A 25,782-nucleotide genomic window follows, 5' to 3' on the forward strand; every position below is an offset into this window, starting at 1 on the left:
TTTTTCAAAGTGGAAAGCCTGTCTACCGTTAAGCAAGTGAAAGTTCAAGATTTGTTGATCCTTATCCAGAATCATTGGTTTTATCCAAAACAGGCCATGCTTTGTATAAAACTAACGTGATAGAGAAAGATACTTGGCTTAGAGGCTTGGCTTGTACAAGTCCATGTTACCTGTGCTTTTTAGCAAAAATTTTGGACCTATCGTTTGAACGCTTCCCCTTGTACTATCGGTTTTTCCATGTGTCTGAACGGATCATTACACTAATTTACTTTATCATTGCACTGAAAATGCCAAGAAATCGTCATATACTAGACGGCACGTAGAAAAACTCGTCTTGTACATGCTGAAAAAACCGAGAATCAAATTTCATTTATTTCCTTATTCACAAAGAGGAACACTGTAAAAACACACCTTAAAATAATTTAAAGCACTGTCAACTCCAATTTTCATACTATTAGAGACTAAGGTAGGATGGCATTTTCACTCTGCAACGTCAAACCAAATAAGTATCTATTGAATTCCTCCAACAGGACTAGAATCCTGAACCACATCCATCCTCTTTTCTCAAACGCTAGGTTACTGTCTATACAATTAAAAAAATAGGTCTAAATTTCGGATTACACTTATTTCAATCCACTAGAGGGTGTGGCATACTTTGGCTTGCCAGTTGTAAACGGGATGTATCTGTACTTGATCATGTGCTGGAAGGAAAATAAATATTATTTTACTTATAATTAGCTATCCTAATAAACACACTAATTATAGTAAATAATAAAAACAACAATAAATAAAAGTAAATATAATTATATGAAATCAAAATAGTAAATACTGTATATTTACTATTATATAATTTATACAAAAACACAAAATTGTAAATATGATTAAATTAATACTAATAAATACTAGCTTTTCTAAACAGGAGTATTATAAGGACCCCACACGACAACATTCGTTATTATTATTTTTGAAAAGCACAACTAATTTACACGATAGCGAGGTATATCTGCTTAACAAAGGATTGGTTCTAAAAGCATGAATGTTCGTCAATTCGCTCTTTATTATTATTATTACTATTTTTTCTCAATATAATTTGTCTCCCAAATCGCTGTCACTCTCTTGGAATTTTCGATGCAATGCTGCAGTAAACGCCCAATAGTATTGAATTGAATATTTTGAGTCTAAAATAGACTCATATCCTATTTTTAGATAGGCTCATAGGCCTCTATTTTAAAGGAGAAGAAATATCACAACACGATATCAAACTAGACAATGAGCCTATCCTCCAATAAGCAAAAAAATAACCAGAGCGTGCAATCTCTTTTTTTTTTGGGGGGGGGGGGGTACACTTTCACTCTCTTGGAATTTTCGATGCAATGCTGCAGTAAACGCCCAATAGTAATCGAAACTCTATACTACCCATCAGAAGCAAAGAACCTGTGAAAACTTTCCTGCTTTCCAAAAGAGAGGGAACGTCCCCAAAAAGTCAAGCGATCTAAATGAAAATAATACTATCAAAATCAGCATACAGAGAACTCTACTATAGTGACATAAAGCTCTTACCTATAAAAATGTGGAATTTTGTTGGTTTTTTTTTGCCAGAAGAAAGATAATCAATGTGTTTATTTTTTGTTGTTTTTTTCCCAGGGGTGATCGAATCAAACCAATGGTAGTGGAAGATCCAGAGGTGGCTCATTCGAAAGAAAATTGAAAGATCAAGTGCCTTTTTAAGTGATCCAAAAGGTTGGAGGACAATTAACTCCACCCCACCCCCTCTTACGCCTCCGTTTTTTCCCAGAGATATCCAATCAAGATTCTGAGATAACCATTTGGCTTAGCACAGTTGAAAGGTCCAAGGTCCAATAACTATGCCTCTGGGAATGACACGACCGCTTTTAGTCCCTAGAGATAGGATTGTAAGTTATGCAATTTGCCCATTGTTTACATTTAGTATTTGTTATTGGAAAATATACACAAATTTTTCGGGTGAGAATTTTCTACGATGGGGTTTTCACTGGCAAGGTAAGGAGTTTTCTAAAAAAAATTATAACGGGGGGGGGGGGGGGTGTTTCCTTGCATTATTTGAAAAGCGGTCCGAAATTAGTTAACCAAAAAACAAGCATTTTCAACTGAAAGTAAGGAGAAACATTAAAACGATCAGAAATTATTCTGTATTATGAGGGGGGCTGCCCTTTCCTCATCCCTAGCTCTTTAATCTAAAGTTTGAATTTTTGACCCAATTCCTTGAAAACGACTCTTGAAACACAATCGCCGTCGAATTTTAATGAAAAGTTTCTTTTTTTTAATTACGACCTTAGTCTAAAGAGAGGGGCTTGAGCAAGGGACAGCCCCCCCCCCCCCCCATAATTTCTGTTCGTTTTAAGTTTTATTGTTGCTACTTAGTTTCAGGTAAGGTTTCCATGAAAATTAAATAGATAAGCATGATATTACATAGAATATCACGAGATTCTCAAATTGCAATATAATGATTGAAACACAACGTAAGTGCGTAAAACACAATGACAGTAAAAAAAAATGTTCAGTTTTCAATCAAAACTAAGAAGTACAAATCACAACTTCAACCAGATTTCATACTCTATGCATAATACTGATTTTCAATTTCTTATATTAGCAACTAAACAATGTCTAATTCTTGTATTAATCCACAATTTTTGTTATAGTAGCTTGCTAATTACCAACTCGTGCATTAGTCACTAATTTCTGATATAGTAGCTCATTAGAACTGTCAGAAATGGGCAATTACCCTATTGATATTTTGAGTCCGTGTATCCATCACCTTGAATATAATCAGATTAGTCTGTCTCTTCATTGTTAAACTAAAAGGTAATGTGACTACTACTGGTCTCGGAAAATATAGCTGATAATGGTTTTAATATAGTACTGAGGAATTAGAGAAGTTTAAGGTTGGCTGCCACCCCTTTGAACAATATTCCTCGAGATCGATACCCCACCCCCTCCCAAAAATTAAAAGAAAGTTGTAAATGCTAAATATGTATAAATAAATAAAAAACGTTAACTGCCAAAAACAAATTTTTGGTTATAATGTTAAAGTTTTTAAAGGAAGGTTCTTTGGGCAAATCTTGAAGGTCAAGAAATATTTCCTGAGGGGAGCGAAAAAACCCGAAGATGAACTTCACTACCCAAATTGTCTAATGTTTTATATATATACCAACATCAGTGAACTAGGCTTTACAGTTGCCTTTAAGAGTTTTTGCTTGAGAGGGGGTAGGCCCACTAGCTAATTTTAAACTATGCATTGCAACTTCGTTCATTTTAACAGATTTAGCGGCTTACCTTTATCTGTCTCTTCATTGTTAATCCAAAAAGAGTTACAAAATACATCACTAATATTGGCCAAAACACTGGGATGTTCAAAGCGTCGAAAAATGTGCAAAAAATACCGATTAGAGTCGATCTCATCACGCCTAGCCAAAATTTAAACTCGGGCAGTCTTCGCATAAATGGTCTGAATTCATCCCGTCTCACATCTCTGGACGTACTTGGCAACCCAGGTGAATCATCTAAAAACATATATTGCTAATCACTATTCGTGAAGATCCCATTTGGGCCAGAGGCCCTCCAACACCCACACCAACTTTTTAGTACAAAGGTTAGCATAGTGTGCCTAGTTTGAAATGAAAAATATGCAATGGCGTTTCGTCTGCATGGAGGATCAAAGTGGGCCTATGACCTCTCGCAAGGGCATAAACAGATGAAAAGAAACTAGAGATGATTCATTAAACATGAGTGAACAACCATGGATTAAAATATATTTAGCGTATATAATTATTTACAAGGGAGTTATAAATTGTTCTCAAACGTATGACATTTATACGTTTTCATTAAAGTTTTACAGTTCCTTTTTTAAGTTTTATATTTTCATTATTTAAGATTTTTTTTTGAATTTTTTTTTTCAACCTTGGGTTTTTCCTAAGTAAATCTTGAGATAGCATTGTTGAATTGTGACAGTCCTTGTTACAGGTAATAGATATATAAAAGATGGGGGGACTCTAATAGACACTAATCTGGAGGAGATAAAGCAAATAACAGGATTGGTGATGTCGAATTTGTCTGGGAGTGATGGTCTGAATCTGCAAACATTTAAATTAGTAATGGCATATTTGCCCTGTATATTTTATTAACTTATCACTGAAAAAGGGTGAGTTTCCTTCACCATTAGAAGAAACCACGGTTATCCCTTTGCACAAATGAGGTTTGAAAAGAGATCCTTCTAACTGGAGACCGATTTCGATGATGTTTCTGTTTTCAAAACTATATGAACAGGTTACTCTTAGAAGATTCTACAATCACCAGAACCAATATGGATTTCTCGTGGAAACACAGTTTACATTCAGGGAAGGCCATTCTACAGTACATGCAGTCCACCATCTCACATATTTGCCAGACAGAGAGACAGATGCCAGACAGACAGGGGCCAAAACTATTCAACTGTCATCGACTAATTTGCGACTGGAGATTCCTTGATGAGGTGTGAATAAATCATGCGCTTCTCGCTGGGGAAGAAAATATAATCTTCGAGATGGATGAACATATTTTTTCATAGATAGGATGAACACATATTATGGCTAGATTGTTAATTTTTTTTTCCCCAGCGGTTGTCTTTAAAATTTCATCATTGCATTATCTTCTCTACTGTTTGCATCTTTTCATGGTTGCAACAGTAGCTGCAACCTAGTAAAGAGTGAACTAACACTAATAGTGACCAAAAGTTATACAGTACACGCAGTCCACCATCTCACATATTTTGTTAAATCGGCGCTTGAACGTGGTGTGTTAGCGCCTTGAATTTTCATACATTTTACTAAAAATTTTGATACTGTTGTTTTTAAGATTTTATTGAACAGACTACGGTGTTTAGGAGTTCAAGATGTATTTTAGTCTTATCTTACAGGGAGATAACTTAGAATGAATAATGATCGTTGCAAATCAAGAAGTTAAAGTATCCTTTGCGGCTTCCTACAGGATTCAGTGCTTGGGCCTCTATTGTACTTTATTTATCTAGATACCTTGCAACTTTTTATTCCAGGGAAATTAATTACGTTATTTGCAGATGGCACTGTGTTTACAGCAAAATCATATTGCGTGAATGTTTTGATTGAAAGGCTAATAGGGCCCTAAATGAATTGACTTTTATGACTTTTATTAGAGTTGGTACTCCCACTGTTTTGGAAAATAAAGCTTGTGAATGGTGCATTTTAAATCAAGCTCTTAGTGTTAAGTATTTAGGTTTTTATTTTGATTGTTATTTGAGCAGAAAACTGCAGTGATGCAGTAGCACCAAAAGTGGCAAGAAATTTGGGCCTTATAAGAAGGCTAAGGAATGAGCTTTCATCATGAATTGTAATGGTCCTCTATCTGTCTTATGGTTGTTTGCTGTTGACTAGTTCTTTTGTGTCAAGTTTTAAGAGTTCAAGTTTAAAAAATAAAATTTTCGGGGACTTTGGATAATAAAAAAAAAAAAAAATTCTTAACTAAATGTAAGGAGCAACGTTTCAACTCAAAACTAATAGAAATTGTTCCATATATGAAATGGTTGCCCCCTCCTCAATGCCTTAATCTTCAAGCTAAAGCTTTTGGCACTTCTAAGATAGCTTCCTATTCTAATTAAGCAACCCTTGTGTTTCAGGAGCCGTTCTTAAGAAATTGGGATGAACAGTTAAACTTCAGCGTAAAGAGCAAAATATTGAGGAGGGGCAACCATTCAATACATGGAATAATTCATGTTTATTTTGAGTTTTAACGCTGCTCTTTACTTTCAGTTAAAAAAAATTATTTCTTATCTTATAGTTTTTTATTTAATTTCTGATCGTTTTTCATATAATGTCGGTAAATCGGGCTTACCCTCCATGATAAATCCCCCCTCATGGCAAACTTTTCTGTGGAAATTTCTTCCCATGTCAAATAAACACCTCGCAAAATTCCTTCCAGTCAGCTCCATCCTTGCTGAAAATCCCCTCCCCAATAAAACTTATTACGGACGATTCAGCCTGAAAGTTTCTCCTTAGCATACTTTCATTGGAAAGAGACTTCAATTTCGAATCGTTTTTTTTTATCACTCCGGAGATCCCCCCACCTTCCAAGGAGTTTTTTTTCCAGAAATTCAAACACGCTGGGAAAAGCCCCCGGGTAATTTTCCTAGTACATCTCTACACACAAATTTAGTTTGCAAAGAGAAAGTCAGACAAACAAAATGAGTTTCGTATAGGAATTCTGTCCAACCCCCCCTCCAGTGTAAAATTTTTCATAGAAAGTTCACCTCTAGGAAATGTTCCTCCTCTCAGAAACTTCTTCCTATAGAAACCCACACCAAGAACAAAATCCACATTCCCCAAAAAAAGGCTAAATACTGCCTAATAACGTAAAGAATGAGTAAATTTCATAACTTACAGGCCACGGAGTTTGGGGGCGAGGGGTCTTGTTACCTTTAAAGACATACTTATTGGATCTTTATTACTGGACTTTTTGGCCGGACAACTTTGGGAAAACAGGGGCTTAGGAGGGGGCTAGTTCCCCTCCAATCTTTTAGGTAACTTAAAAAGGGCACTAGAACTTGTAAATTTCTGTTCAAACGCACCCTCTTCCGATCTTCTAGGACTATTATTTCGACACGATGACTCCTGAAAAAAAAAACACGCAATCGTCATCTTTTTTCTGGCAAAAAATGCAAAATTACACATTTTAGTATATAAGACTTTGAAACTTCTACAGTAAGGTTCTCTGAAACGCTGAATCTGATGGTGTGATCTTGACTTTTTCAAGATCACACTGTCAAAGTCAAGATTCCTTGATTTTTAGGGGGGAGGGTTTCCTTTTTTGAAAATTAGGAAAATTTTCTCAGGCTCGTTGATGCATAACACTGAACTTGGTGAATCTCATATATTCGGAATCAGGATAAAAAAAATTGATTTATTTGATGTATCTATAGATATCAAATTCTGTTTTTTTTTATGAGTTTTTGGTTACTATGAACCATGTTGCTCTTTACTTACAGTTCGTTACCATGGAATGTTGGATTATGTGAGATTTTAAGATAATACTTGGAGTTGCTTTACTGAACTGAACACTTTAAATGTTTACAAGCTAAGAGATTATACACAAGTTATTCTTGGGTCGTTATTTAATGGTATGCTTTTGGGAAATTTATAACTACATCTCTAATTATCATTGTTATGAAACTAGACATTTTTCGGGGATAGTATCTGAGGCTCATAGTACTGAACAAGGATTTTTATTGCTGCGTATTAAAGGACCACAGTTGAGGACTTATTTTCTGGAGGGAATTAAATAAAAAAAAAACTAGTTTTTTCAACTGAAAGTAAGGAGCCACATTAAAACTTATAACTAACAGAAATTGTTATGTATATGGAGGGGGTAAGGAGCAATATTAAAACTTAAAACGAACAGAAATTGTTAAGCATATGGAGGGGTTTCCTCCTCCTAAACACCTTGCTCTTGCAGTATTTTTTTTATTGCTTTTAAAAAAGCTTCTTATTGTTTTAATTAAATGACCCTTGTGTTTCAGGAATTGTTCTTAAAGAATTGGGACAAAATCCAAACTTTAGCGTAAAGAGCGATGTGTTGAGGAGGAGGGAACCTCCTTCATATACGTAATAATTTCTGTTCGTTTTAAATTTTAATGTTGCTCCTTACTTTCAATTAAAAAAAACTTGTTTTTATTTAATTTCTGATTGTTTTTTAAATAATGCCAGGAAATATGGTCCAACCCCTACGAAAAAAATAACCTTCCTATGGAAATATCATCTAGAAAATTCAATCCCAGTGAAAATTTACCTAGGACAATTACCCCTAACAGCTCCACGCGTAAAATTGAGACGGAAAAGAGAAAGCAAGACATATAAAAAAATTATTGCAAATTCCCCAGTGTCTAATTTCCCCTGACAACTCATCCCCATGAAAACTTACCTCCCCATGGGAAACTCCCCCGTGGAAAAAACAAGAAATTCGCCCACTTACCCACTCGAACATGTATGCATACCTCCAAATAACAAATAGGCTACTATGCGTAAACAATAGACACATTTTATAACTTAAAGATATGTCCCCTGGGGCTGTGTGTGTGTGTGTGTGTGTAGGGGGGGGGGGTCATTTTATATCCAAAGGCATAGTTATCGGGCCTCTCCGCTATGATGAACAAGATGGTTATCTCAAAATTTTTATCACCAGATTTTGGGATAAAGGGGCGGGGGAGGGGGGCCTAGTTGCCTCCAATCTTTTATCACCTAAAAAGGAAACTAGAACTTTTAATTTCCGTTCAAATGAGCACTCTCACGATATTGTAGGACCGCTGGATCGATACGATTACCCCTGAAAAAAGAAGAAAAAAAAAAAATACACACATCCGTCATCTTTCTTCTGGCAAAAAATACGAAATTCCACATTTTTGCAGATAGGAGCTTTAAACATCTACAGTAAGGTTTTCCTATACACTGGTGTGATTTTCATTAGGATTCTATCACTTTAAGGGGTCTTTCCCCTTTTTTCTAACCTAGGGTAAATTTTTTCAGGCTCGTAGCCGTTATAAGACTTATAAACCTTAATAAAACTTGTATATTTGAGATCTGCATAATAAGCTGATCCTTTTGATATATCTATTGGTATTGGGTACTATTGAGCCGGGTCACTCCTTACTTATAGTTTGTTACCACGAACAGTTCGATAAAGGTAGCAGATACTAGGCATTTTTGAAACTAGGCCTTTTTCGGGGATACTGCCTGAGGCTTAGAGTACTAAACGAGGATTTTTATTTCCGCGTATTGCAGGACCAAAGTTGAGGACTTCTCTCATGGAGGGCATAAAGGTAGCAGATAATGTTATTCAGTTCAAGAGCAGGTTCGAACGTTACCTCGTGGGAAATTGTTAATGATTTAGAATTTTTTCCGTTTTGTGATTTTTGATTTGTAAGTGAAGTGTAAATATATGCTAATAGATTATAAGCCTGGAAACAACCATCATATACAGGCCAATGGGTTCCCCCGACGATTGTTGAAAGATGACATAAGCGTTATTTTTGTCCATAAATTTATTTCTCTCTCTCTCTCTCTCTCTCTCTCTCTCTCTCTCTCTCTCTCTCCTCTCTCTCTCTCTCTCTCCTCTCTCTCTCTCTCTCTCTCTCTCTCTCTCTCTCTCTCTCTCTCTCTCTCTCTCTCTCTCTCTCTCTCTCTCTCTCTCTCTCTCTCTCTCTCTCTCTCTCTCTCTCTCTCTCTCTCTCTCTCTCTCCTCTCTCTCTCTCTCTCTCTCTAAAACAAACCTCGACATTTGTAAGAACAGCTCTTCAACAAAGAGGAATCAGAAATAGACCGGCCATATTTCAAAATACCTTTATATTACTATAAAATATCTTTATAGTACTTTTATAGTGCTATATAGTACCTATATGTACGATATAGTACCTATATAGTACTATATAGCTCATTTTTCATACCCAATGGCTCATTTTTCAATTTTCATTGCCATTTTAGTTGATTTTGGAAATTTGGCTCCAGGTTTATCAAACATCATCACACATATGATACTTTTTGAGCATCATCTTGCGAAAATATTCGTTTATATTAGAATCAATCATTTAAACCTAACGAGAAAATTTCTATTAGCGTTTCTTGTGACGAATTCTAGCAATTAAGGCCAGTGTGAAACAAAGCTCCAGCTAGAATTCTAAGACAGTTTCTGAATTGAAAATTTCAGTGACAATACGTTCCTGGATTGTGTTAGTTCTACAGATAGAAGCTTCCTTATTTATCACTTGTCCTACTCCTTGCCTATGCACCCCTTTTTTCTGCCTTTGTAAATAAATTCTATTTCACCTAAATCCATGTTTCCCACCCCTGCGATATGAGTTTCTGAAACTCCTATTTTTTCCTTTTCTCTTCAACAAAGGGGAAACAGAAATAGGCCAGCCATATTTCAAAATACCAAGCTCAAGATGGAACCAATGGCCCAATGGCTTGGGGGGGTGTTGTTAAAGCTATGGGTCTGCGTGGCCTGAGCTCCGACTCAGTTTCGTGAGTCCGCCCACAATAACAATAATAACAAGCCAGATTCCCGATGGGGCGTCACCAATTTCGGGCAGCCAAATATTTTCATGGCGTTTACATTATTTACAAAACAATAATCAAGAAGCACACTAATATCCATGAATGGGCGCCTGCTGACATTGCGCGATAAGCTTATCTGAAATAAATTGCACCAAAATTGAAACAAGAGACGATGACATAATCAAAATCGCCTGGAAAAATGGTAAATACGATGGAATATTAGGGCTTTTAAATGGAACCAAAACCAAAATAAAAATATCCATAACATAAATAAAACAAAAGATTTACAAATGACTTGAAGATTTTAGCTAAATCAATTCGCCGATTTACATATAAAATATTTCATAATTGATACGACCTTAAAATAATTCAACAAGCCCATAATCTGTTAGACTACAGACACAAAAAAAAAATTAGCGTATACACATTTGTGAAAAATGTAAAGAGAAATATTACCCCTCCCCCTCACCCAAACGTAGAATTCAAAGATTTCTCATGCCCCTTCCCCAAAAAAGGTTTTGACAGTTTTCGTTCGATCTCTCAGCCACGAGACAAAACATGGCATACTCACTACACACGAAATTCATACCTTTTTTACAAAGCCTACTAACAATGTGGAAACTATCCGATGAAATATACTCACTTATCTTCAGGCTTAAGGCATAAAGCAAATCGAAGAAAAACATATACTCTCTTGCAAGCATCCGAAAATCAACTGACTTACTGTAAAAGCCCATCGGGTGAACCGATTCCTGCTACATAACATCACAAGATTGGGTGGATACCCACAAGATTCCATTACTCACGTAGGGACAAGGTGAACACACTTTTCCCATGCCTTTTTTATGCCCACTTTCAAAATATAATATTTAGTTCACTCGCAAGTGCCACCAATCCCACCCCACCTGACGTTCCCATATACAGTTCTAATTAATTAATTTATCTGTTGTTTTGCATTTGTCAATGGCATGTTTTCTTTGTGACCGAATTCCATGACCCGTCCAAATCATTAGGCCTATATCTGATTGTAAAAAATTCTTGTGTTGGATATCAAATTTTCTCTAAAAATGATTTATGAATGCAGATAACAATGAGAGAAAACATGAAAATGTGATTAATAAAGAATTGCTGTATATTATAGCAAATATTTGCCGTTTGTGTTTTATGAGTCTTGGACAAACCTATAACCTAGGGCTATGTATGGGACCATCAGGTGGATAGGGGGGGGGGGGGGGGGGGGTGGGTTCCATTCGAAAATGGAGCAGTTATTATATTTAGAAAGAGCATAAATATAGGTGTCAAGTAGATCTTTCACCTTGTCCCAATGTGAGCAATAGAATCATTTGTATGTTTACCCGTGATTACTTTTATATTAGTGATTGGCTGGGTGTTGCGAAAAATTGTCACTTGTATAAGTAAAAGTGAGTACCTGCTGGCACTACTTGATAAGCTTATGTTGAATATACAGCAACAAATTTGAAAAAAAGAAACAATATCACAGTAAGAATCACCAGGATAAGATGTAAATATGGCAGAATGTTGGGGGTTTTAAATGGAAAAGCCAAATACAAAAAAGGCATTCACGAACTGTAGTAAGGAGCGACCCGCTCAATAGTAACCAAAACTCTAAAAAATTGAATTTTGATATCAATAGCTACATCAAAAGAATCGCATTTTAATGCTGATTTTAAATATATAAGATTCATCAAGTTTAGTCTTACCCATCAAAAGTTACGAGCCTGAGAAAATTTGCCTTATTTAGGAAAATAGGGGGAAACACCCCCTAAAAGTCGTGGGATTTTAACGAAAATGACAACATCAGATTCAGCGTATCATAGAACCCTACTGTAGAAGTTTCAAGCTCCTATCTACAAAAATGTGGAATTTTGTATTTTTTGCCAGAAGACAAATCACGGGTGCGTGTTTATTTGTTTTTTTTTGTTTGTTTTTTTCTTTTCCCCAGGGGTCATCGTATCGACCAAGTGGTCCTAGAATGTCGCAAGAGGGCTCATTCTAACGAAAATGAAATGTTCTAGTGCCCTTTTTAAGTGACCAAAAAATTGGAGGGCACCTAGGCCCCCTCCCACGCTCATGTTTTTCCCAAAGTCAATGTTTTTCCCAATTTTGAGATAGCCATTTTGTTCAACATAGTCCAAAACCATAATAACTATGTCTTTGGGGATGACATACTCCCCCACAATCCCTGGGGGAGGGGCTGCAAGTTACAAACTTTGACCAGTGTTTACATATAGTAATGGTTATTGGGAAGTGTACAGACGTTTTCAGGGGGATTTTATTTTGTTTGGGGGTGGGGCTGAGGAGAAGGGGCTATGTTGGAGGATCTTTCCTTGGAGGAATCTGTCATGGGGGAAGAAATATTCAATGAAAAGGGCGCAGGATTCTCTAGCATTACTATAAGAAAACAATGAAAAATAAACATGAAAACGTTTTTTCAAATGAAAGGAAGAGGTAGCATTGAAACTTAAAACGAACAGAGATTATTACGCATATGAGGGGTTCTAAAAACACTTTAGCATAAAGAGCGAGGTATTTAGGAGGAGATAAATACCTTGCTCTTTATACTAAAGTATTTTTAGTAATTTCAACTATTTATTCTACGGCCTTTCTGATTCAGGGGTCATTCTTGAAGAATTGGGACAAAACTTACGATTTAGTGTAAAGAGCGAGGTATTAACGAGGGTACAAACCCCCTCGTATACATAATAAAAATATAAGGTTATAAAAGTTTGTTACGTAAGTTAATTCTTAAGTTACGTATATTTCTTACTAATAAAAACGTTCGTTAAAAATTAAAAGTTCTAGTTGCCTTTTTAAGTAACCGAAAAATTGGAGGGCAACTACACCTCCTTCTCCATCCCTCATTTCTCAAAATCGTCTGATCAAAACTAAGAGAAAGCCATTTAGCCAAAAAAAGAATTAATATACAAATTTCATTTTAATAATTTATGTGCGGAGAGCCAAAACCAAACATGCATTAATTCAAAAACATTCAGAAATTAAATTAAAAAAAACTAATTTTTTTAGCTGAAAGTAAGGAGCGACATTAAAACTTAAAACGAACAGAAATTACTCCGTATATGAAATGGGTTGTCCCCTCCGCAATCCCTCGCTTTTTACGCTAAAGTTTGACTCTTTGCCACAATTCTACTTTTTAAAACAATTAAAAGCTTTAGCTTTTAATTGTTAATTTTTAGGAGCGTTAATTGTTAATCGTTAATTGTTAATTTTTAAGGAGCGACATTAAGTTTTAATTTCGCTCCTTACTTTCAGCTAAAAAAATTAGTTTTTTTTTTATTTAATTATTGTCAAAAACGACATCAGATCGCTAAAATTTAGACAGGGTGTGCTTGCCATTGCAGTATCCCTGTGGAATTTCTATGGTTAAAGGCCACCTCGAAAGTGACACTTTTGGGCAATACAGATTCTTTCTAAACATTTTTTTTTACTATTTTCTGCCAGTTTTGGAAGAAAAGAATATCCAACAAAGCTGCTTTCAGGTTGTGGTTAGTAAAGCTAAGTTCTAACAAAACACAGTAAATTGGTGAAGCAAAACCATGAAATGACATCTCAATTCGGCATCCAAGGCTGTAACCCAGATTTCTGTTTGGGGCGGGGAAAGGAAGTTACCAAACACATCAAAAATTCATCTTTATAAATTAAAATTTTTTTTTTTATAACTTTTGATATGTTTTTATGAGTTGGACATATTTCAGGGGGGGGGGTAAACCCCCTAAATACGGCCTTACCGGCATCTATATCGAATTAAAAACCAAATTCTTCCGATCATTCCAGAAAATTTTTAGAAACTTTAGACACATATCTAGAAAACGAAATTAGCTCTTGTCTGGTTGTTTACAATTAACAAATTTTCTACTCCAAATATTTTTACTGCCATGTGCCAGAGAAAAATTATTTCCAAATACGGATTAGAGTTGTGTAAAAATTGCCGAAGTTAGCCGTTTTGGTGTGACCTGATTGGTTCAAAACTACAACGTAAAACCTTTCATCCAGGCATAACTTGACTTAAGTTACGATATACAATCTTACGGAGCAAATGTTATCCACAAAATAGGCACTGCCAAGTAGACAAGAGCTCTCCACAGAATTTTACGCTATTTAAGTTCATATTAGGACACGAAAAAGCCAACAAAGTAGCAACAAAACGTTACAATATGCAATCTTACGGGGCAAAGTTATTCCACAAAATAGGCAGTGCGGAGTAGACCCGAGCTCTGCATAGAATTTTATGCTATGTAAGTTCATATTAGGACACGAAAAAGCCAACGAAGTAGCAACGAAACGGACCTCTGGATGAGAAATCAATAAATTTGGACACTCATTAATGAACTTACCTTAGAAAGACTTTCACACTTCATCAGAGCTTGAATCTCTAATCAACTTCTTAAATTTTTGCGTAGTTTGCTTATGACGATGCAACGATTGTTAGACGATGATAATGAGTTTATGGTTTTTTGGGAGGTAAGGGTGGGCACAGGAAAGTTAGGTCGGGTTGGTATTGCAGAGTGGAGGAGGAGAATTTAAGTATTGATGATTGACGAAAAGTGGATTTTGTTTTCTTTTAGTTTGTATTTTATAATAGTTATTATTATAATTTTGTTTTATTGAATGAAATCATTATTTTAATAGGTCAGTTGCTACGTGGACTTCCGCACGACCGCAAACCCTCACAGATTTTTCTTCAGTGCGAAAGTATTGTTCAGTTGAAGTTGTTGTACCCAGTTTCATTATTAAAGATTTACCTTCCCATAAATTTACCTTACCTTTGTTCTTGTTTATGTCTGAAAGGTTATACTTAACGTTACATAGCTCAACCACTTAAAATAGAATGTTGCGTACATGGTATGAAATCTACTTAATATCTGCCTCAAGCTAAGCATTACACTTTACTGGGTTAACTGCAATTGAGTTGACAACCACCATAATTTCTATCCAAACAGATATCGGAGAATAGTACAGGTATTTTAAAAATTTCAATACTAATTTTAAAAATCAACCATTAGTTAGATTTGAAGTTAACTTAATCGATATATGTTTAGATATTCAATTTGCTAAACAGCTTATAAAAAGTGGCAAAGATAAAAATGCGCAAATGCTGCTGCTTTCGTCGTGTTCTCCAAAACTCGTTTATTGAGCACATAGTGATATCCAAAAACTATTCCTTCCACATCCTTTTATACATCAATTTGAGCACAATTAAATTAAAGGAAAAGAACAAATTACAAGGGAAAATATTCCCTTTAATACTGCTAGAAATTGGGGAAATTTAATTCAAACCGTCATTAAGACAATAAAATCTTAATTAAGTGTTTCCATTTTTGGCTCAGCCTTTTCGTGGATAGTTGTATTATTATCTTTTTAAATAATAGTAACCGGTAAACTCAGTTTATTAAAATAGTCATGATAAGAACTATGATGTATTGGGGGTTTCCAACTTACAGAAATCACGTACGCCATGTGGTATGTGCCATGTATGGTCAATCTTGCGGAACTGCGACAAGCGTTGCGTTGACTGCTTAACGCTTGGCCGGATTGTGCGGCACAAGTGGAGTTCCGAGATGTGGTACACCAGGAGGCGGTAAGTGACTGACCCCTCGATAGTGCAAACAGTTATTTACCCTATATAGCCCTTTATTTACAGGAAATTCAACGCTACAAAATTTCCCCCTCCCCCTAGATTTTGAAAAAAATCTTTTATTTGGTATTTTCAATGAATGGTGCCCTTTTCTACTATTTTCATTGGGAAAAATCGAAAAAATTGCCCCACCTCTCGATATTGAAAAAATCACTTTGCTACCTTTGTACATTTTCGTGAATTGGCGCAACTAATCTAATGGTTTTTTTATTATTATTATTTCAATCTTAACCAGATGGAATTCTTGCCCTCTGTGCATAATACTGATTTCTAATTTCTTGTAATTTCTTGTAATCTTGTGATTTCTAATTAATTTTTTTCAAAATTAAGCCTCTAAAGTATAGTTAGCCAAAGGGTGTCGGTTCTGCCCATGAACCACCAAATATTGCCCTGTCCCATCGGTGGAACCTGCACCCCACATCGGGAACCACGAATGTAGACCATTCGTGTGTTTTTTTTATCCTCAGAGGACATATGCACAATACATCCCTCCCCGTGCATGTGCTAGATTCCGGTTATTTCCAGAACTACAGCTAATTTTGTCTTGCAGACGTATGACTTTGCAACTTTATATTGTAAAATAATCTGGAAATTAAATTAGTACTTTTCCCCTTTTATCTAAAAACAAATTGGATTGCAAGAATCATACACAGGGTAATTACACAGAAAAGGTATATCGAGACCAAGGGTATATATAGGATTTTATGTTCCCAGGAGGGGGGTATACAAGAAAATGCATCAAAAATTTATTTATATACCTCTTTGTTACGTTTTAAAGAGTCAGACAAAAATTTCAGGGGGGGGGGGAGGTCAAACCACGAATCCCGTCCCCTTGATACGCTCTTGATCGAGACATCCTCAAATAAATTAATGTGTTACAGTTTCATTTGTTTAATAATCTTAAAAGAACACAATAAGAAGAGCTTAATTCTTTTAAACGACATACTCTCTTTTTCAACACGATTAATAACACAGAGGTTATTCCATGGCTATTCTGTTTTTGTTTTTATTGGAACTCTTTTTATGCTTACACTAAGCAAAAATTGTAGGAGGATGCCATTTCCTGAAAGAGATTCAAAATTTTCAAAAAGCGAACTCTCCATTCATTTTAAATTCTTCTTGAAAAGTGCCTTTTAGTCCCATCTAAATGGTGACTCCTCCCATCCAATGTATACAGAAATTAATTATTTAATAAATACATTCTCAATCTAAAAGGTATGGTATACCTATAATATACTTTGGACTGTAATACTAGATTTTTTTTGTGTTTTCTTTTCTGCAGCGTTGTTACTCACAGTCTTACTTTGCATTGTTGGTTAATTCTATAGTAATTCTCTAGATTCCTTTTACAATCGTAGTCCAGACAGTCCAAATGGTTTTCAATTATCACAAGGTAGTATACTGCTTTTCTTACAGTTGGGGGTCAAATTGAAAATTTTCAGGTTTTTTTATCTGACTACTGGTTTCTTACCCTATATTTATTGTAGTTACTGAATTTATTTTCAAAATGCAAGGTCAGGAGCAGATCAGAAGCTTTCCCACTTGAGCCTAATGGGGGCAGGGGGGGTATTCCCCCGTCTTCCTCATCTAGATTTTGAAAAGTAAATTTATTTAGATTTTCATTCAAATATTTTTCTGGGTATATTCGTAGAAAAACTTTCCTCCCTCCAAAAAATTGGTTTTCAAAATATACATTTTGCCCCATAAACTTTTGTGAATCGACACCACTAATCCCCCTTAGCTTTTGACAACTTTAACATTGCGATCGAAGACTAAACAGAGCAAGGGCACATAAAATCTGGACAAATATTGGGACTGAAGCCTGCAACAAGGCTTTAAAAGGCTCATTTTTAGAAAATCATTCTTGTGTTTCTGAAAGGGGGGAGAGTTATTATTTTGCTTCCAACCCAGCCTCTCAGTGTAAGTGACGAGGTATATTCTTAAATTGGTTGAGAGTCATAAATCATGCATAAAAAATGCTCTAGTTTAAAGAATGGAGTAGAAACTCGCTTCCTAGTCAAACTTTCTCGGATATTCTAAAAAGAGAAGCAGCACTGCTTATAAAAAAAAAGAAAAAAAAAAGAAAAAAAAAAAAAAAACTAAGGAATCAGATCGATCCTGAAAGTCTCTGGTAGTTTCATTTACTTACCTTTATTTACCTCAACATGTGACCTTTACACATTATATGGATTTTTTCTGAAATGGTTTACCCTGCTATATCTTTAGCAGCATACTCCTAGTACTTCGGGGAGGGGGTCATGAATCCCTCACAAAGCATTCTACGTACGGTACTACTCGGACTCTTTAAGTCTTTTCAATAATAATTTGAGACTGTTTATAAGATTATGCAAAACTTACCAACAAATTCCTGAAATGCAGGATCAATCTTCGGGGACAAAAAGGCGATAAACAAGTTCAAATGGTAAATACCCAAGGCGTAGGCTATAATGTACCATCCCTGAAAGGATAAATGTGAGAAAAGAGTAATGGAAATAATAGTATAATATCCAAAATAACAATTAAGGAAATAAAAAACAATCTTAGAAAATAAGACTTTCTTTTGAATGTTTCAAACATGTGAAGTTTCTAGAGGCAGTACCAAATTTTTAACGTGTTTCACGTTAATCCATAAAAATAAATTAGCTGAATTATGACTAATTAGCTAAATTTGATAGTTTAAATAACTAACTATCAAATTTAATTAATAACAAATTTAACTGATATGATAACTCGTTAGTTAAATTTAAAATTGATAAGTATAACTGATTAGTTAAATTTGACAATGCTTACCATTCATTAAAGCTCACATACTAACGATCTATTGACTCCCAAAGATAACTACTAGAAGCTACATCTCCTTAGGTACCACGGGCCTACATGGTACCTTTGGTTCTGAACAGGTGTGTTTCAATACTTCCCGCAATTTTTTATCTGTTTTATTTATCAGTATAATTCTCTTATAACTAATTCTTCTAAGGGATAGCTATTTCCTCCTGTTATGGTATGGCTAATAAAATAGCCTGTTCAATTAAATCAAAGTTACTTTGTTCAAACCTCTTTCCCATGTAACATTTTTTACGTTTAAGTTTCAAATTTGCACATAAAATAGACACACAGTAACATAAAAACATAAATTCTTGTCGGTTCATTGCATAGCCGTGATTTTTGTTTTAGAACTTTCTTTTTATCACCGAATTATAATTTTGTTTTTGTGTTTCTTTTTTTTTAATTTGTGCGGTTTTTTTTAGAATTTTACATAGTTGGTACAAATTAGAACTATGTATGAAAAATATTCTTACTTGAAGCCATACTATTCTGCACATGAAGATCAAGGCTAAAACTGCAGCAGAAATCCATCTAAACACTGCATATGGTGTAGTTGCATCTAAGTACCTTTGGTAGTCCTAAAAAAGGAATAAAAATCTTGAAAATAGTAAAAGAATAAATACAAGTTTGAAGACCACATGCAAACAGAGAAAGGACAGAGCAAATACTGAAGGAAAGTCGTTAAAAATTTAAATTTAATTGAGTTGGAAAATGTACAAGAATTAGTTTTAGAGTATACACAATATTTAGAAGTGGAGAAGTTTGAAAAAGAAACGCAAGAATCTAGTGGTTTCACTGAACTAATATGAATCATAAAAAAATCTGTTTGTCCTTGCCTGAGGTAGCATAGGAAAGGTTCTCCTGTAAAAATTCTCCTATAGAGAATTTCTGCTGCGGAGAATTTATCAAGCAAAAAATTCCTTCCCACAAAAAAAAAAAAATAATTCCAATTGCACGGAAAATTTCCCCATGACAATTCCTTGGCCACATCACGCATAAATTGAGTCACCAAAGAGAAATTAATACAAATAAAAGGAATGTCCTTTATGAATACTGGCAAATTCCCTCCATTCGAAATTTCACCCGAAAAGTTTAGTCCCAGAAACTGCTCTCTCCATGTAGAAATTACACCTCCCCCCACCCCGAAAAAGGTATGTATGATATCCAATAATAAATACTATACCTAAGCAATATTCGCTTACATACATTGCTTTCAGTTCGCTTAGTGCTGTTGGATGATAGTTTAAAATTCCTCAAGCAGACCACTCAAGCAGTTTCGAAAGCAGCAGCAAATTTGTGACTCCTGAAAAGAACCGTCAGTTGTCGACCCTCCACAGTTTTTCTGGAACTATACAAAGCTCTGGTCAGGCCAATCCTGGATTTCGGAACATGTCTTGCTGGTCGTTTCTGCAAGAGCGACATCCAGCTCATTGAAGGTGTCCAAAGGAGAGCCACCGAATGCATCAACGGTCTATGCAGCCAGCCCTTCCGCAAAAGATTATAATCTGCTAACCTTCCAACACTCATTTTTCGGCGCTGGCGTAACGACATGATGCACACCTACAGGTATCTCCAACAAGCAGATCAGAAGCTGTTCATCTTCTCTCCCCACCAAAGACAAACACAAGAGCTTTCCAAAGCGGCAGTGCCAACTCAAAATTGCTGGAGAATGTTTCTTGAACCATACCAACCATGTGATCACTGTTACTGAGTGGGCTTAAATTGCATCAATCCAGCACTCTCTAGTATCGATGGTTTATCGCTTCACCTTAACACAGCGACCGGATCTATCGCCATCATCAACTACGGAGCATCACAGTTCTTGCAACCAATTCGGTCCGAAGTACGAAATAAGGTAATTAAGGTATTGTTATCAAAATTATATTTTTTTTACAGTTTCTGTTACTTTTTGGCCGAATCGCTCCTTACATACAGTTCATTACCACGAACTATTTGATAATCTTAATTGATGTATCAAAGCTAAAGTCTGTAAAGAGGAGAACTCTAATTGCTTTGTGTTTCTTGAAATAAACTATCTAATTATGCTACAAGAAATCAAGGGGACTGCTGCAAGTGAGAGAGTAAGCTCTTCTAAAAATCCTGAGAAATTTCTGGTGGGCCAAGGCACCCTATGTCTTATCCTTAAATAAGTCACTGCTTATTCTGTCCTTAAGCTCTTATTCCCATTTTCTGGTTAGAAATCATATAGACTTTTAAAAAGTTACTAAGCCCGTTAAGTAACTTAGGCACACTGAAACCAACAAATCACTGCAAAACGTCAGGTTAAATTTAGACAGACCGGTGGCACATGGTTGATAAATCGGCGCGTTATACGGGGTCTTCTTAAAACGAACTGAAAGTATTTCATATATGAGGTCGGTTGTCCCCCTCCTCAATCTCTCGCTCTTCACGCTAAAGTTTTACATTACTCTTTAAAAAACCTTTTTATTCTAATGAAATAGCACTTGCGTTTCAGGAGTCGTTCTTAAGGAATTGAGACAAACAATTGAACTTTAGCATAAAAGAGCAAGGCATTGAGGAAGGGACAACCCTTCTCATATACAGAATAATTTGTATTCGTTTAAGTTTTAACGCTGCTCATTACTTTCAGTCGAATAAACTTTATGTTTAATTTCTGATCGTTTTAGAAATAATGCCGGGATATTCAGCTTCCCTCCCCCCGCAGAAATTTCCTCCATTTAAAGTTCCTCCCATGCAAAACATCTCCCCCCAGAAAAGTCTCACGGACAATTCCATCCTCGCTGAGAATTCCCCCCCCCCAGATAATTTCTGCAAACGATTTAACCCGAAAAATTCTCCTTCGCATATTTTCTCCATCTTACAAGGAAATTTTCCCAGAAACTCCTCTCCACTCCTGTGGAAAATTCCCGATGGAGAATTTGTCCCAAGGAAAATACCTCCATGGAGAATTTTCCCCGCGAAAAAGTCCTCCAAATAATTACCACCTTGCCGAAAATTCCCCCCAGAAAATCTCCTCATGTAAAATTGAGTAGATAAAACAAAAGCAAGACAAACAAAAAGAATTGAAAGTTCTGGCAAATTCCCCAGTGTAAAATTTCCCCTGTAAAGTGCCATCCCCACACAAAATCAAAACTTCTCAAAATATGCCTGTGCCTTTCCCAGTAACAAATAATATACATAAACAATGGGTAAATGTCATAACTTACAGCCCTTCTCCAGGGACTGTGGGAGGCCGTGTTATCCAGCATAGTTATTGGACCTTTCAACTATGTTGTGCAACATGGTTATCTCAAATTTTTCATCAAATGAATTTTTGGGGAAATCGGGCATGGGAGAGTAACTATTTGCCCTCCAATCTTTTGGTCACTTAAAAAGGGCACTAGAAATTTCAATACCCGTTCAAATAAGCCGTCTTCCAATATTCTAGGACCATCAGTTCGACGCGATCACCCGGGGAAAAAGAACTAAACATTCATTAACAATCTTTCTTCTAGAAAAAAATGCAAAATTCCACATTTTCAAGATGGGAGCTTGAAATCTTTACCAAAGGGTTATTTAAATATGCAAGATCTGACGGTGTATTTTTGATTAAGGTTGTTGGCTTTTTTGGGTGTTTCCTACTTTTTTCGAAAATCATGCAAGATTTCTCAGGCTTGAAGCTTTTGATGGGCAACACTAAACTTAATGAATATTTGAAATCAAAATAAAAACCTAATTCTTTTTATGTACAAATTGATATGAAAATTCCGTTCTTTAAAGTTTTTTTTTACTATTGAGTCAAGTAACTCCTTGCTTATAGTTCGTAGCCACAAACTGTCTGAAACTTAAAAGCCAAATAATAGAACCCGTCACACATTAATGCAATCTAAAGAAATTCAAGGAAAATTCGCAATGAAAATCCCCCCGCCCTTCTGCGTAATTAACAAGGTATTTGATAACGAATTAAGTCCCCCTGTGCATTAATAACCTTTTAATTTTTAAATTTAAATTATTTGAAAATTTTCCACCCAACAGAAAACTCCTCCTCCATGGAGGGGTTTATGTTTATAAATTGAAAAACACAACAATGCACTGAATCTATAACCATGAACATCGATTATTTCCAAATGTCATGCTATCCACAAAGGAGTTATTCCGACACTAAAGAAAGCTATCCTTTGCCCTATATTCACATAAATTACCTAATTAATTTATTTGTATTACATATACAAAGAGTCAGAAAAAGATAATGAAATAGTTTGCAATATGGAAATCCCCCAGCCAGGAAAAATTTTTTCCATGTGTAAAATAATAATAGTATTTTAAAATTGTAATCTTTGAAAAATTAGGTTAAATGCCAAATTAACAACATTGTTCAATGCCAAATTCAGAGAATTTACTGACAAAGAAACTTCAAAATTTCAGAAGTGTGTTATATGACATAATTCTTAATCAACTTACCCTTTATGGTAAAATATCTATAAAATGTGAATAATATAACCAGAAGAAACTATCAAGTATTTATGTTGAGGGGTCTGTACTTTCAGTCAGCACAAAAAGTATTAAGAGGGCCTTAAGGGGGGGGGGGGGGTAACTAAAGCTGAAACCTTCACAAGAGTGTTTTCAACAGCTTCCTACAGTTTCTTAGTGATCACATGAGCAGTGCAGTAACACATACAGGACAGATAGACATACATATAGACCATTGTGGTCTATTGAGTCTTCTAAAGAATAGCAACAACCACCAAAGACGAAAACCACCTTCCTTATTCAGTGCCATAGGAAAAGGTTCCAAGGAAACATGTTAACGTTTTGTGAATAAAAATGTGAATGAAACAAACTGACAAACAACATGTAAAACAAACAAAAACTCATCTTTCCTGAGATTTTTTTTTCTTTTTTAAATCCTCAATATCTATCTTGACATCTCGATTGAGACATACGAACAAGACCATTCAACCTGCCCTCTCTAGTCTGATTTCGAAGGTATGTTTTCAGCTGCTTAAGGGTGCTAAATGAACACTCTGCAGAGTTGTGGTAACACTGACAGTGGAGAATACAATCAAAAGAGAATGCACAAAAGCAGTTGTCACACACACCAAGAGTTTAAGGTACTTTATTGTGTAGGTTAGACTCGCCAACAGACCTCCGTTTGGTTTGTCAGACAGTCAGGTCAGCAAAGAGACTAGTCTCAGAGAAAAAAAGAACTGCATAGTTTTGCAGCTTTGTCAAAACCTTGGCTAATACAGCATCAACAATAAAACGAGGGATATGAATTTGGATTTGAAATGCTGTAGCTTGATGGTTAAGAAACCTCATATCGAGTTCTTCACATAAATGCTCAATGTATGGGGCAAAGACGAAAGTCCATGTAAAAAAGAGATGTATATGAAGAGGGGAATGCAATATGATGATGTCTTGTTGTTGATGCAGGTATCCCTACATTATCAGCTGTCTGGACTGCTTGTCCATAAATAGAAGGATAATCTGCTAGCTCTTCTAATGCAGACTTGAATATATCGACATGTTTACAGCAGGCAAGTAGAGCAAATATTTCCTTCCATGAAAAATGGAAGTTGAAAGCAGAATTGAACTTATTTTTCAACAAGACTCAGAAAGAAAATAAAGCTAAACTCTGTTATAGCTGCTACTAAGTAGTTGGCTTTTGCTAATCCACACAATATTAGAACAGAGTCCAGTCTGGGGGCCTTCACAAAGTAAGGTTCCAACATTGTGAAGCACAATGCATGCAAAAGGCAAGTGGATACTACTTTCATATTTCTGCTTGAGTGCCCTTGTAAAAAACAAGATATATTACTACCCCCAACAAAGCCAATTATAACTAAATTTTTTATGTCTAGTCCAAACTCCAAGCACAGTCTAATAATCTGCTTAGCAAGACCTACGCCAGTCAAGTCATTTGCACTGTCAAAGCACTAAAACTTCTTTTCTATTTGATGATTTTCATAGAAATGGATGACATTTGTCCTTCCCTCTTGATTTTTCAAACTCCGTGGTCAATTGGAATGCTATTTGTTTCTTGTATTTTAATAAAATCACAGATTTTTGTACTGCAGTAATAGAATAATGTCTTTCATTGTGATACTTGAAGTCAGTAAGCGCATCTTTAAGGCCAGTATACAGTTTCAAATAGCGGCATCCAAGCATCTGATGTGAGCCTTCACTGGTCTCAGATTTGGCAAATAGAAAGCAGTGTTAACAGAATGCTCTGTTTTTGAAGGACTGAACACCAACTATGAATACTCTGGGAACCAACTACTTTGAAAATAATGATGTTTTGTCACCATACCCTTGGCATTCTGTTTAACTACTTCAGAAAATTCATAGTCCTTTTCTAGTTTCCAGTGCCTACATATTCAGTGCAGCTTTTGAGCATCACAAATCTGGTCATGGTTTTTGAAGGACTCCAGAGCAATGTCAAGTAAGATGAATATGTTGCAGTGAGTGAGGCATCTTCTGGCTGTTGGTCTGTTTCATGAAAGGGATTATTAATGCTTTGGCTTAGAATTTATTCTAATATCTTATGCAATTTAACTTAAAAAGTTAGTTTAGTTCTCAAATTTATGAACTAAAGCATTTAAATCTTTCTTAGAGATTAAAACACAAAATAGAGCACTAGTTACATTTTTTGAATTAAAAAGGCCACAAGCCTTCCTTCTAAGTCCTCTTTTCTTTTTGCTAATTTGACTGTTTCTTAAAACAAGCGTTCTGACACCTTTTCTTCAGGCAAAAAATTATCTAATTTATATCCTTGAGTTTTATTGAAATTCAGCCCTAAATGTATTTAATATCCTTTATTTTGAGAATGGGTTTTCAGTTCTTGTAACCTTCACAACTGCATAATTGTAAGCCAAGTTTCATATTTCACTTGATTCTTATGCTAATTCCAAGAGGAGACAGGGCAACTGACCTCAGAGTCACTGTTCTCCTTTCTTTGCAGATTGTAGGAGAAAAGGCTTGGTTCAAAAAATGGGCAAGGCTCTGGAAGACAGGAGACAAAAAAGGAGCTATGGTCCAACAGTTTGTTTTGAGTGACTTGGCTCAACAGCAATCCTTCTCTCTCATCCAACAAGGATAAAAATCCAACAACAATTGTACAAGCTGTTTCTTTTTCAGTTTATGTTATAACATTAGAAAGTTGGCAGTTATAAAACACCCACAGTAACTCTAGTTCTTGTGTCCATCTTCATTTCATCCAGTGGCATAGTT

General features: G+C 35.5%; 1 protein-coding gene across 1 annotated transcript in view; it reads right to left on the bottom strand.

The window, feature by feature from the left end:
- Positions 1-349: 349 nt before the first annotated feature.
- LOC136024878 (protein RER1-like) overlaps positions 350-25,782 on the bottom strand; it is a 35,729-nt gene continuing 10,296 nt past the window's right edge. The window contains exons 2-5 of the mRNA XM_065700410.1: positions 19,065-19,169; positions 18,124-18,223; positions 3,313-3,539; positions 350-701 (exon numbers count right to left, since the gene is read on the bottom strand). Coding sequence (XP_065556482.1) covers positions 624-701; positions 3,313-3,539; positions 18,124-18,223; positions 19,065-19,169 — 510 coding nt within the window. The 3' untranslated portion in view covers positions 350-623. The remainder of the gene's footprint in view (positions 702-3,312; positions 3,540-18,123; positions 18,224-19,064; positions 19,170-25,782) is intronic.

This window comes from Artemia franciscana, chromosome 1 (genome assembly GCF_032884065.1).
Source record: "Artemia franciscana chromosome 1, ASM3288406v1, whole genome shotgun sequence".
NCBI classification, from domain to species: domain Eukaryota; kingdom Metazoa; phylum Arthropoda; class Branchiopoda; order Anostraca; family Artemiidae; genus Artemia; species Artemia franciscana.